The sequence below is a fragment of the Squalius cephalus genome (assembly GCF_949319135.1).
Source record: "Squalius cephalus genome assembly, chromosome: 16".
In the NCBI taxonomy this organism is placed as follows: domain Eukaryota; kingdom Metazoa; phylum Chordata; class Actinopteri; order Cypriniformes; family Leuciscidae; genus Squalius; species Squalius cephalus.
In genome coordinates this window covers 3,270,001-3,285,322 of record NC_137137.1, presented here as the reverse complement: position 1 = coordinate 3,285,322, position 15,322 = coordinate 3,270,001, and the positions used below count along the sequence as shown (strand labels likewise).

The 15,322-nt window shown below is 36.6% G+C and overlaps 1 protein-coding gene across 7 annotated transcripts in view; it reads right to left on the bottom strand.

The window, feature by feature from the left end:
* citb (citron rho-interacting serine/threonine kinase b) overlaps nt 1-15,322 on the bottom strand; it is a 65,752-nt gene that overhangs the window by 44,692 nt on the left and 5,738 nt on the right. For 6 of the 7 annotated variants that reach the window (XM_079897639.1, XM_079897638.1, XM_079897642.1 and 3 more), the window contains 3 exons: nt 11,519-11,633; nt 11,281-11,424; nt 11,082-11,201 (listed from right to left, as the gene is read on the bottom strand). In XM_079897639.1, the coding sequence (XP_079753765.1) occupies nt 11,082-11,201; nt 11,281-11,424 (264 nt within the window). In that variant the 5' untranslated portion in view covers nt 11,519-11,633. The remainder of the gene's footprint in view (nt 1-11,081; nt 11,202-11,280; nt 11,425-11,518; nt 11,634-15,322) is intronic. The other variant, XM_079897644.1, reaches the window with a different exon arrangement.

Genomic DNA, 15,322 nt, shown 5'->3' with positions numbered 1-15,322 from the left:
GATGAGAGACGACACCCACGTCCACGTCATTAAACGATAACCGTGACTATATCAACACATACAATATCGTTGACAAAAAAGACTAGACTGAAATATAAGAAAATAAAAACTTGACCAAAACCACTTATTTTTGTCGAATAAAGGAGGAAACACATTACAGACTGTTTTTACGAGCGTTCGTGCTTACGGTTGCCAGATTTCAATAATTTAAACCCCAGTCAGAGCTTTTCTGTTAAAAGAGCACGTTTTCTACCCGGTCTTTTCAATAGTATCTGGCAACCATGCGCGTGTGCGCGCGCTTTTTTCTACACTGCTGAAGAAGCGCGGATGATCTGAAAACAATAGCCTAAACACGTGAGCTGGAGTTCTTCATTTGAGATGTTCTACTTGTTCTGTCACGAGCCGCTTGTGCTGTTTGTGCGACTATATCTGCGAACAAAATGCAGGCTGATATTGTCACACCACGATCGTTCATACTGCAGCTAGAATACCCATAATGCACTGTGACGGTTGACCACTTCCAGATGTAACTGTTAGTCGAAAACGTGTAAACTCTCATGTGGTCCAATGTGTTCGAACAGCAACAAAAGAAGCCTCGTGAACATTATGGGAAGTGCACTAGACAGACGGGATTTAAACTTTGTCGGCAGGAGACCCAAGTTTAGTTTGAAGATGAAAAACGTACCAAGCACAATGTTCTCTCACCATTTCTGATTTCTGGTCTTGCGGCTGTCAGAGCAGAAAAGAAAGCTCTGCTGCTCTCCGTGTGTTTCTCTTTTGTTTTGTTTTTTTGTCAGTGATTTCGGACACAGTCATTTAGGGTTTGAGGGGAAAAATGAAGTAAAAAAGAAAGAAACCATTTATTTCTCACCTTTATTAGTCTGAAAAGTCCATTCAGTTACAGTCGGTAATACATGGATGCGCAATGCAAGAGCTTTTATGTAAACAGGTTGTGTGCTTTATTCATCCAATCAGTGACACTGACACCACAAATATGCAAATATGAATGTTAACCCAGGGTTTAGGAAAGTACAGTGGGACGAATACCGTGGATTAATTGCTAGCCTGGGTAAATTATGGTCAGTGTGAAACATAAAGCAAAATAGCCCAGGATTGCGTTTACCCTGGGCTAAGATAAGAATGACCCAGGGTTAACTATTTCAAGTGAAAAGCCCTTGAGACCAACTATTAATTTTGCTGTTGTCCCTTATATTACAATGCATTTAACAAAAGCAATAAGGCACTTGAGGCTGTGCTATATTGTGAACGTGGAGAGGCAAAACAGCCAAGTACACAAGAACAGATATAGAAGAGCATGTTTGAGATTTTTGTTTTATATTACCATAATGAAGATTATAATTATTCAACAGAAACGACAGAAAAGAGGTGCTTGACATTTTGTGAAATTGCCTTCCAAATGAAATTCATAATGTGAAAAAAATCAGCTCAGAGTGAGTCAACACAATCTCCTTCTGTCAGTCCTCTATGCTAATGTGACTGCTTAATTATCAATAGTGAGCTAATTGCACAAATAATGTCAATTGTGACTATACCATTTTGCGATGTGGGCTGGAATCAAAACATCTGCATTAGTTTCAAGCACTAAAAAAGATCCTGAATGCAACGCTCATCCATCACAAAGAAAAATCACAAATGAGATCTCTTGAATATCTCAATTGTCCAATCAGATTAAACGGAAAGCCAATTGAAGTTTTTTATTAAATCTCATGCTTTTCTAATTTTTCTTTGGAAATGTTTGTATTTTCAGCAATTCAGAAATACAGCACTTTAGACATCAGTAATCAGGCATTGAAAAAAACATCTCATATGCATCTCCACAAGAGTTTAACAACAGATCTTGACAATGTCTTAAAATATTGGCTCATTAACGTCTACATGTATTTATTTTCAAGAGAAATATCAGAGACAAAGTTTATACCTTGAAGTTTAGTTTAAGATGAACTAGAATTGAAATTAGTTCAACTGAACAATTACTTTAGTTCATGACTCCACGAAAAAGAATGCAGTAAATAAACATTTTAGGCTTTTAAGACTGCATTTACATTATTCAAAGCAACTTTCAAATGAGTAAGTCCATTAAAAGCCAAAAAACTAAAAGCACAAATAAATCTGTCAGCCACTAAAACGTCCATCTGAACTGGAAATGCACCCTCTAAAAGCAGCTCTCTGAAATTACAGCTTAATGGGCCGATTCCCTCTGAGCTTAACAAACCAATAAGGAACTTCATATATTCAAAACTTTCTGTGCCACTTTATTAGGGCCCAAGCCCTGAAAGGGCGAAGGCCCTATTGTTTTCGTAAGGATTTTTTTTTTTTTTCATTATTTTTTTTTTTTGACTTTTTGCCACTTTTGGGGCCCTTAACATGCTAAAAAACTCTTGAAATTTTGCACACACGTCAGAACCATAGACTGTAAAAAATATGGACAAAGCGTCTGTGACGTCACCCATAGACTTTCTGAAGAATGGTTTTGAAGCCGTTTATGGGGGGTATGGGCGGCGCCATCTTGGAAAATCTTGGGAAATCCTAACCCCGCCCACCTTCTGACGCAGCGCGCGTCATTCAGATCGCTCTGCTACTCCTGTTATCTCTGTGTATATTTTAGCCAACGAAATATGTTATAAAACACCATACTAACTCTTTTCGTTTTCATTTAAAGGAATCTTAAACATTATAGCCACACAAATGTGGTTCAGGCAACGCATATTGATTATATTCAACTGCACATAACGTTTGCCTATTTATGAAAAAACAAAATATAAAACACAAACCTGCCTCTTTTCATTTTAAATATAATATAAAAATATCAAACATTTTATGGTCCAGGCAATATGTGCATTTGTTCTAAACAACAGATTTTGCAGTAAACAACATTACAGATCATCTTCGTTGTATTAAAATTTAAAATGACAAAACTCAACCCAGTCTCTTTTTGTTAAATGTCAGTTTTATCAATATTAGCCATTATAAAAGTATAAGTAAAAGGTATAAGAAGCTATACAAATAAAGCAAACAATTCAGTCAAACATACAAAGTCAGCGCTCTAGTCTAACCATACAACGGTAAAGTTAAATACTTATAAAGTTATGAAACTTCCCCTCAGCCAAAACGATTGCCCAGGGAACAAATTATAGATTCACGAGACCAAAAATCGCACATTAGATATACACAAGACGAATTATATCGGCGGCAAACCTCAGAACGTCAAGCCGAGGAAAGGTTACTCCAGGCGGGGTACATGAACGCCGAGCGCCCGGTCATCACTGGATCAACTGGATAAAATTTTCATAAATCTTTAAATAAACCACAGATTTGAGCTTTAAACAACTACATTCTCGCCTGAAAAACTCTTAAAACTACATTTCATGATACAGAAACAGTAGTATTATATGTCAACTGTATTAAAAAATGGCGCTTCTTATGTTGTCATTCTCCGTGGCGCTGCCTTGTCAGCTGTCAATCAAGCTGTCAATCAAAGTTAACCACGCCCTTATTGTCATACATTTTATATCTAAATACGATCTAAACTAACGAGTTAGAAAAAAATTCACCCCCCTCACAGTTGTCAGGCACTCGGAAGCTATCGAAAAATACAATAAAAGTCCATGGGACCAACCTGTAAAAACATGAATTTATGCTGTGAAAACGGACATTTTAACATGGGGTCTATGGACATTTGCTCCCTTTTGGGACCTGCCTCTAGCGGATTTTCGATGTATTGCAGTTTTTCGCACTTCCGGGTAGGCTTCATTTTTCAGATCAGAATGTTGCCGCTTGGTCAGAACCTGCGGCCATCAGGGCCGGACTGAAGCTGGTACCCGGGCATGGCAGGGGGGCTCGACAGCGCCCCCTGGAATGGGGTCCGAAAATTTGGTCCATAAATCAAACACGCTTGCATGTAATAATATGAAACTCAGTATACATATAGATCTCATCGGGCCGCACAACTTTCGTGCTCTAAGTTTTACAAAAGCCCAACAGGAAGTCGGTTATTATACGTTGTTTGGAAAATGCATACAATGGAATGTGAAATACTCCTCCTAGGGAATTCATCCGATCGCCACCAAACTCGGTGTGAATGAAGTCAAGACACTGAGGATGAATTCTTGCGAACGGATTTTTGATATCTCGAACGGTTTGGCCGTGACGAGGAAACGAATTTATGGCGAATAATGGGACACAGGAAGTGTGATATAACTTCTGCATACATTAACTGATCTTGATGAAACTTCCGCAGTGTGTTCGTTGTAAGAGGCCGATCACATGGATGTGACTATTGTGAGTCAAAGTTATAGCGCCACCAACTGGCAGCAGGAAGTTTGTCACTTTCAAAATGCTTTGAAATCACTCTCTTATTTTTACCCGATTTGCTTCAAACTTTATGTGTATAATGTAGACACACAGAAGATGTAGACCTGTGGAAGGATTATTGATATCTTAGATACTGTTGCTGTGGCAATGCATCAAACTTTAATATTCTTTTCGGATGCTTTTGAGACTCTTAGCATGCTTCAAATTGGATGAAACTCGACAGAGACATCACACTTATTAGCCAGTAGACATGTGAAAAGTTTCAGAAACGGGCGTGGCAGGGGGGCTCAACAGCGCCCCCTTGAACGGGGTCTGAAAACTTGGTCCATATATCAAACCCGCTTGCATGAATTAATATGAAACTCGGTACACGTATAGATCTCATCGGGCCGAACAAATTTCCCTCGGTCAAGTTTTACGCCAGCCCAACAGGAAGTCGGCTATTATGGGTTGTTTGAAAAACGCATGCTGTGGAATTTGATGTACTCCTCCTAGAGAATTCATCCAATCGCCTCCAAACTCAGTCAGCATGAAGTCAAGACATTGAGGATGCTAAATTGCGGACAGATTTTTGATATCTCTAACGGTTTGGTCGTGGCGGGGACACGAATTTATGGCGAGAAAAGAGAAACACGAAGTGGTATAACTTCTGCATACATTAACTGATCTTAATGAAACTTCAGCAGTGTGTTCGTGGTAAGAGGCCGATCAGACGGATGTAACTATTGTGAGTCAAAGTTATAGCGCCACCAACTGGTAGCAGGAAGTGTGTCACTTTCAAAATGTTTTTGACAAAAGTGGGGGGGTTAGTTTTACCCACAGTTACAAAAATCAGTACGTATATTGGTCTCATCGAGCCGGACAACTTTCTAATTTACAGTCATTAGCTCCAACCAACAGGAAGTCAGATATTTTGGTTTAAAATAAAATTAAGTGGTCTATTTTATTCCCACTAAACTTTTTCAACATGATGAAAATACATTAAAGATGCTAAATTGTAAACAGATAATAAATATCTCAAACGGTTTTGCTATGGCGAGGGATTAAAATAATGTCAAAAATGGAAACACTAAAAGCCTCATATCTTCTAAAAATGTAATTATACACCATTTATTTCTATATAAAATTATACAAATATCAGAACTAAACCCATTTTATTCTTTTTTTTCAATTTAATAATTAAGTTTAAAAACAGCCAAAATGTTTTTTTAGTCCAAAAAATAAATAATCATGTCATTCATAGTGCTATACTGCCCTCTTGTGTTCAAAATCAGGTAGGCCTATTGGCCCTCATTTATCAAAAGTGCGTACACCAAATTTCCAGCGTACACCTGGCGTACACCCAAAACCACGTGACTTTGAGATTTATCAATATGGACGTTGGCGTACGGCACGCTCAAATCCTACGCCAGCTCAGGAGGTGGTGTACGCACGTTTTGAGTGCGGGAATGCGCAGAAAAACAATTCTAACACCACAAAACGCACTGACAAACTAAAAGATATGATATATTATGACCCACTGTAAAAAAAACAACAACATAGTAATTATAAACTTCAGTGTTTATTTTTGTGCAACATGGACTTCAATGTTTAATTTTTTGTGATTTTACCAAAGCATTTGATTTGTAGGCATATGTATTCCTTAAGTTGCGAGCCTGTGCGCTTTACCTGACGTTTCAAGCCTTGTTTATACTTTCGCCTGGCTCCGCAGCGCGAGTCTCCGCAGACTGCGCGCGCACCTCCCCAAACGGAGGCGTTTATACTCGACGGGTTTAGTAATGAAAGGCTTTCAATGACCAAAAAAATAATTCAGACTGACAAAATAATAAAAATGACATTCTTCTTCTTTTAAATAATAATAATAATACAAATAATAATAACGACATTCTTCTTCTAAATAACAATAAGCGTCATTAACAATACAAATCTAGAAATCAATTTTGTTTCTTTCCACTTCCCTGGTTTCGCTTTCTCTTTCTCAAAGAAGTTTCTCTTCTTTGCCGTCTTCCGTGTGTCCATGTCCATGGCGTAAAATGAGGGCGTGGGGGGAGCGGAGACTTGAATATATAGGGGCGTGTTATTCTAATGACGATCGTTTTCAGCCGCGGCATTTATCAAGGGCAGGTATTGCGTACACCTGGATTTCAGAGGTACGCACAGCTTCATAAATCAGGTGATGAGAGGAGTGTAAGCATAATCTTACGCCAATATATACGCCCGTTTCTACGCAAGAATGATAAATGAGGGCCAATGTATCTATATAAAAATATACTAGGTATGTGACAGTGAGAATATTTTACCACCGGTTAATCAACGGGTTAATCAACGTTAATCAATGTTGTGGAATATTTTGAGTGTATCATAAAATCAGAATAAGGTAAGACAAGTAATATTTTCTGTCTTTTATATATATATATAGGCTATATATATATAGGCTATATATATATATATATATATATATATAAATATAGCTGCGAGCAGCGATGAAGGGCCAAAGCCGGCGGCACCGCCACCCCGGTGCCTTTAGGTAACTAAAGGCACCGGGGTTGCGGTGCCACCGGCTTGGGCCCGTAATCGCTGCTCGCAGCTATTTTTTTTTTTTTTTTTTTTTTTTTTTTTTAAGCATGAGAGAGCCCAAAAGCTAGTCATTTCCCCCCTTCAATAAAAAAAAAAACTTAACAAAAAACTGTTCTAAGATGAATCACAACATTCCAAACTTTGATTAAAAGCTAAGATTTTTAATCCTTTAAATTATCAAAATCTTTAATTTTGATTAAAGTCTGGAAAAGGACGAAGGTATAACGCTGATGAGGAACTACTACTATTCCATAAAGTATTGCCAATGTCGTAATCAAATCAGGCAAAACTGTTGATTTCAAGTCACATGCTATATAATATGTATAAGACGGGCTGTAAATACAGTCTGAATTAGTGGTGGGGATTTTTAAGTGAATCTTTCTGCAAGTTACATTGTTACACAAATAAGGTGCGTCAAGTGACCGTCTTTAAGAGAGAGTCATTCGAATCATTCACTCAACTGATTCGTTCAAAAGTACCGATTTCTTTAAAGAATGACACAAGTGACTTTTTAAGAGGGAGTATTCGAATCATTCACTCAACTGATTCATTTAAACATACAGATTTATTAAAGAACGACACAAGTGACTGTTTTTAAGAGGGAGTCCTTTGAATCATTCACTCAACTTATTTGTTCAAACATACCGATTCATTAAGGAAGGACAAGTGACTGTTTTTAAGAGAGAGTCATTCGAATCATTCACTCAACTGATTCGTTCAAACGTACCGATTTCTTTAAGGAATGACAAGTGACTTTTTAAGAGGGAGTATTCGAATCATTCACTCAACTGATTCATTTAAACATACAGATTTATTAAAGAACGACACAATTGACTGTTAAGAGCGAGTTCTTCAAATCATTCACTCAACTGATTCGTTCAAACACACGATTCATTAAGGAACGACACAAGTGACTGTTTTAGGAGAGATTCATTAGAATCATTCACTCAACTGATTCGTTCAAACATACAGATTCATTCCGCAAAGAAACACATTGCTCAGAGAAAAAGCGGTTGTTCCTGCTTTGACTTTATTTGGGAATATTTTTGTTGCCAGAGCAAAAAATAGACAAAGTAACTGTAAATATTATGTCTAAAACGTATGCTATTTAACATTAACTAATTGAACTATTTAAAAGTTTTTACATTGCAAGTTCACACATGTTACAACAATTTAAGTCCTTATGAGTTACACATTAATAATGCATACTGAAAACAGGACATTTAGACTATGCGGCGGAGTTTGAAAGCATCAAACTAGTAGCAAAATCCTGCAGAACCAAACTAACAGTTTGATCAAATCTGTAGGATAAAACGAAAAGTGAACACTTAATTTAAAGTCTGATTGCTGCTAATTCGAGACCTTTGCCAGCATGTCACGACAGCATTTCCACTGCATCTGCAACATCCTTCACTGCTAGGTACCATTTTTGTCTCCATGGCAACCGCAGTGCGATGGAGTCTGGCTCTGGGGGAGACGTGCAAGAAGCGGCAGAAAGCAGGCTATTTTTCTATCATGTTCTTTCCTTCACATTTCATTCTTCCGTCTTGCGTTCTCCATCTCTTTACTCATGGCTTTAAGTGGCCATCGCTATTTCAGAGAGTGTTTCCGAAGCGGAGATGGACAGAGTTCATTTGTATATCAGCAGGGCTCTTTCTAGCAGATGCTCTATAATAATAAATAATCTGAGAAATCTGTGAAATGCTCACTTAGACCCCCCAGTGTTAAACAAAGACACAAAATCCTCCAATATATAGACAGAAATGAATGAACCACGATGCACTCACAGAAACTTTCCTGAACCCTCCGGTTATGTCATTCAGACTTACAGAAACCACTGCATACAGACACACACAACGAATCCAGTCCTTTTTCCAGATCTTAAATCAAACACCTAAACCCTCTATATAATACTACTAATCTCATATTTCTCCATGCATCCAGTACAGCAGCATACAGGACTCATCTGAAGCTTTACATTTCATTTCATTTAGAAATGTCATTTTTATACAAATTTTTTATTATTTAAAAAATCTAAACAAAAAAACCCTGTTTTGCCTGTAATGTGTGTTTGTGCTATGATTCTGTATAATAAATTACATTTACAGTGATTGCCTTGTTAATGCAATAAAACAAAAGCAAAAACAAGTCGATTACACTTGAGTTCAATGAGTTTCCAGTATTTAACGTTAGATAATGCATTTTAATTGTTAGTTAATCTTAGCTCAGGACCATTAATTATTATTAATAAATATATCTTTTGATTTTTATTATTAAATGTTGAAATTAACATTAAGATTAATACATGCTTTAGATGTAGGGCTGGGTATTAAATTTCGATTCACAAGCTTGATTGAATTTGATACAATTCTGATTCAATTCAGTTCGGAAAAACATCTCTCAACTAATGCTGTAAACTATACAGGAAGTCAGTTAGGCACATTACTATAATATAGAAAGTTAAAATTGGTTTAAATTAGTGCTGTAAAATCAATTAATCCCATATAACATAACAGTTTTTGTTTATATAATATACGTGTGTATATATTATTATATTCATATATATATACATATAGAGAGAGAGAGAGAGAGAGAGTATATATATATAGAGAGAGAGAGAGAGAGAATATATATATATATATATAGAGAGAGAGAGAGAGAGAGAAAGAGAGAGAGAGAGTATATATTTACATATATATGAGCGTATATATATGTACACACAAACGCGCACACACACACACACACATATATATAATATGTATAAATATAATAATATATACTATATACATATATTATATAAACAAAAACTTTTATGTTAGATGTGATTAATCGCGATTAATCAATGTTAAATTGCACAACTTAAATTGCACACACAAGGGCATTTTTATAATAATAAAGTTATAATACTAACTTAATAATTACATAATTATGTTCCTACTCCAATACGTTTTTGGTGGCTCTCCAATATACATTAAATTGATGAACAGTAAGAAATTACAATGAATTTGTAATATGGTGCATATATTTAGCAAATGCTCCTCTCTAGAGTTCATTTTTCTAGCTGACTAACGAGTTTACGGTCGCTGAATGGCTTTTCTGAGGTAAAGGTGATGTTATGTGACATACTGTTTCTCTTTCCACAGTTGAAACACTGATTTGAGCGATTACATGAGACATGATACGGATTACGGTAAGTGGTACTGTATCTTTTAGCATACCTTCTGATGTTCATTCATGTTTATTTCATGCTATAACTAGTAGTAAAGTATATTATATATATTTATACCAGTATGATATTACGCTGTACCCACATTGGACCAGTGATTTGAAAAATGAATGGATGAATGATTCAGCTGAGGGCACCACTCTCACAGTGCATTATGGGTATTCTCTAGCTGTCGAGTGTACATCGGTTGTACACTCATTTTTGCGGTGCATTGTGGGATTAAATGAGTGCACTCGATAATGTGCACTATGGTTTCGGACACCACTACAAATGGCTGTTCCCTCAAATAATGCCCTATTTAAGTACCCTGGAAATCCAGAGTTCTCGCGAGAGCACAAGTTGAATTTGCTCAGCAGGTTTACTCTGGCGTCAGGTAATGATGCTCATTAAATATGCCCTTGTATCCGAGCTGCACCAATCACATCGGGTTATCTGATATAGGCAGGCCAGAGGCGAGCTAAAGATGACGACAGCGCTGTGACGTCGAAGTCATTAGTAAACATTGCAAGATGGCTATGGATGAACACCAGTTGTTTGAAACGGCTTTGGCCGCTACAATGAACGAGTTAGACTTGGCTTTTTATCTAAAAGAGGAACAGAAGACGCCGCTCGAATCGTTCATTTGCAAGAAGGGCGTTTTTGCTGTTTTGCCGACCGGATTCGGCAAGAGTCTAATCCACCAGTTAGCTCCGCTGGTAGCTAAGCGTATGGGGCTTGTTGTGATTGGTCGTAGTGTTATCCAATAGCGTGCAGTGAGATTTTCAAACGCATGCTTGGTGCCGCCCCTCGAGCTGGCCGAGTTTCATTAGTCGATGCCAGACCATTAATCTTTCAGATTTAGGTCTGGATTTCCAGGCTACTATTTAAGGGTATAGAGGGCGATTCCGGACACAGCCGATATATATTATCAAAAGCGCTGAAATGAAAAAGTGCATCGAATCCGAACCTGTTCTTTGATTTCCTGCAGTTTGTTGCTCTGTTCCCGTATATCGTGCAGAAGCTGCAGGGCTTTATCATCCTCCTGTGACACCTCCATGCGGGCCTGCTCCAAACTGCGCTTCAAACTCTGAAATGCACACACAAACACAAATGAATTAGTGCAATTCAGATCACGGCACATTTCCACATCTGGACAGTATACCCACACTGCACTCTGTGATGTAGGTGGCCAGGTCTTGTTCTAAAATGGTCCTCTGGGTTTCTGAAGCCTTGAGCTCCACGTCTTTCTGCTGCAAAACTGACTCCAGGTCCGACATCTTGCGCTGCACTTTTGAAATCTCCTGTTCCATCTTCCAAAACAACAAGGACAATATGCACACGCCTGAGGGATTGAATCATCCATAAAATAATATAAGACTTCACTGTGTAGTGCTGCAGACGTACCGTTGTATATGATAGTCTACGCTTCCTCTAGCAGTCTGAAAGCTTCGGCTCTAAAGGTCTTGGTCTCGGTGAGCTTGTAAGGCTGAAAGACGAGGTCTGAATAAACTTGCCCTTTCTAGAAGAAATAAGAAAGGGAGATGTTGAGAAAAGCAACAAGAAACCACATTTAGACTTTAATTATACCCAAACAAATTGCTGAAACTTCTGCTTGTATAGTAAACTAAACTAAAAAAAAACTGTTGTTATGATTGTCCACAAAGCCAGCGAAACAATTAAATGCTCCGTTTCAGCTCTAATTAAGCCAAGAGATATGTAAATTGATTCAACTCTTCGGCGCAAATCTCAGAAGTTTCAACAATATGAGTACAAACAATAAATAATTAAACACTGCAATTATAATATTGCACATGATTCGATTCCAAACACAACGAGATCTAAAGGCAGATCAGAGTAAGAGATGCCAGGACACATTTCATTTCCATTTATTTTATCATCAAACTAGAGTTTTACACAAGCTGCACAATTTGAGGAATCATTAATATACATTTACCGTTTAAAAGTTAGGGGTCATTAAGATTTTTTTTTTTTTTAAAGAAACATCTTTTATTCAGCATTACATTAAAATGCTGTTCTTCTGAACTTTCTATTCATCAAAGAATCCTGAAACAAATGTATCACAGTTTCCGCTATTAAGCAGCGCAACTGTTTTCAACATTGATAATAATCAGAAATGTTTCTTGAGCATCAAATCATCATATCAGAATGATTTCTGAAGGATCATGTGACACTGAAGACTGGAGTAATGATGCTGAAAATTCAGCTTTGATCACAGGAATAAATTACACTTTACAATATATTCACATAGAAAACAGTTATTTTAAATTGTAATAATATTTCACAATATTACAGTTTTTACTGTATTTGTGATATAAAAAAATGCAGCCTTGGTGAGCAGAAGAGATTTTTTCAAAATTATATATTTTTAAATCTTACTGACCACAAACTTTTGAACATTAACATTACATTTAGTCATTTAGCGGACGCTTTTGTCCAAAGCGACTTACAATTTAGGACTAAATTACGAGAGTCATTGCAAAGTGGCAAAAACAATGCAAGAAGTGCTCAGTTCAGGCATTGGTCAGAGTAGCATAAGCCCGATAAGGGAGGATTAAAGGAAATGGAAAGACTTTTTTTTGTTTGTTTTTTGTTTTTTTTAACAGTAGTACATGTAGCACAAGCGGCACTGAGAAGAGTTCATGAACAGCATTTCTCTGACATAAAACTAAACCAAAATAATAATAATCATCTTGCCACTGACCATCTTGAACTTTTCATCCAATCAAATGCTCTCTGGTTTCTAGAACGAGAACATATACCGAAATCCTTCCTACCATTTTGCTTTCCGAATCCCACAAAACTGTAAGTATTGTACGTGCACATGAGCTCAGCACAGAGCGTATAGTGCGGTCTATTTTTAACAAGCCCAATCATATTAGATATGCACAGACTGTTTCTAACTGCCACTCTCCACTTGGCATCCTTGGAGATGGAGAGGAAAAATGAACGACAGAAGAAAAGAGCTCCTAATAAAAGCACAAGCATCTCTACTCCTCCATATCATTCCCCCTCTCTCTCTCGCTTTCCTTTCAGTAGCCTGAAGCTTTACAATTCAGCGTTAGGAGGCTTATAGATTACAAAACACACACACACAAAACCCAAAAGATGCTTATGGAATCGTTTTCCAAACCCAAAGCAGTCGTGTGAACTCATGTTCACATTCGCAGAAACGTGCAGCCTGAAGGATCACACACACACACCAAACATGCAAACCTGCTGAAAGTCCCGTGACTCGCTTTCAAATGTGCGCTACAGACTCAAACCCGTGACTACAGGTGTTATAAATACACACACTGCACATCCAATGAGTGTATCACATCCTCGCATGCACACAGATGTTATATATGAGATATGCACCATCAGTTTTTAGTCTAAAGCCCGCAAAAATGTCACTGCATTAGATCAAGTGTATCTGTGTATCTCAAAGGTCTTTTCTCTTCACTTTTCTGAGAATCAGCTGGTGTTTTAGTGATTTTTAGTGGATGTGTGTTCGAGGTGTCTAGCAGAGGAACCACACTAACCATGAGAAGCACATTATTAACTACGAAAATGATTCACTAAATTAAAATACATTCAAAAAAGAACTTTGATGATGATGATTTCAACTACGAATATGAATTCTGTCTGATTTTCATTTGAAGTGTTGAAGTGAACTAATCTGTGATCAAAGATTATCACATATCCTGGATCACGTCACCAGTCACGAGTCGCACGGGTATATTTGTGGCAATAGCCAATAATACATTGTATGGGTCAAAATGATAGATTTTTCTTTTATGCTAAAAATCATATTAAGTAAAGATCATGTTCCATGAAGATATTTTGTAAATTTCCTACCGTAAATATATAACACATTTATTTGTGTGAGTGAATGCAGCACAATCGCGAACATAAATGAACAACTTTAAAGGAGATTTTCTCAATGTTTTGATTTTTTTGCACCCTCAGATTCCAGATTTACTAATAGTTGTATCTCGGCCAAATATTGTCCTATTCTAACAAACCATACATCAAGGGAAGGCTTATTTATTCAGCTTTCATATGATGTATAGTTCTCAATTTCAAATGTGTGACTGGTTTTGTGGTCCCGGGTCACATATGGTGAGAGATGAACATGTAATACAGCATTTCATGATTTTTTTCCTCAAAATGAACACAATCTGCATCCACCATAAAACATACCGTAGGTTACATAACCAGAACATGCAAATGGTCAGGCAAAAATATGATTATACTTCTGAAGCCAGCTGGATGCATAATTTAAAATGTAGAAAATCAACACAGTGTTTCAAGAGGAGACGTGTTTTAATTATTCTGATCTCTCGGCTAATACTGATCTCTTGGGGAGGGAGAATAAGAGAAATGCAGCCGTAAAGAAACAGGAAACTAAACAAGAAACTCTGACCGAAGGGGGTGAAAATCACAAGAGTTCTCAAAGCAGAATATTTTTTAAAGTTCTGACACACTGACATGCTGAAGGCAAGAATGAATATTAAATCACTGATCTTGGAACATCAACATGAACACGAGCTCATCTGATTGACAGAGGAGGTCAGTCATCATATTTATAAGTTCAATATCTGTACAACAGGTCTTAACACTTGACTGTCATTCTTTGATATGGCTAGAACTAATTAAATAAATAAAATCACCAAATTAAAATAAATAAATTCAATGAAATAAAACAAAATAAAAAACTGAGTGCTGAGTGCTGTCAAATCGATTAATCATGATTAATCGCATCTAACACAAAAGTTTGTGTTTATATAATATGTGTGTGTGTTTGCATGTGCGTAAATATATAATCGCGATTAATCGATTTGACAGCACTATAATGAACATTAAAATAAATAAATTCTATAAAATAAACTAAATAAAATAATTAATTGTGATTAATCGATTTGACAGAACCATAATGAACACATTAAAATAAATGAATTCTATAAAATAAATAAAATAATGAGTTAATTAATTGCGATTAATCAATTTGACAGAACTATAGTGAACGCATTAAAATAAATAAATTCTATAAAATAAAATAAAGAATTAATTGCGATTAATCGATTTGACAGCACTATAATGAACACATTAAAATAAATAAATTCTATAAAATAAAATAAATAAAATAATTTATTAATTAATTGCGATTAATCGATTTGACAGCACTATAACACATTAAAATAAATA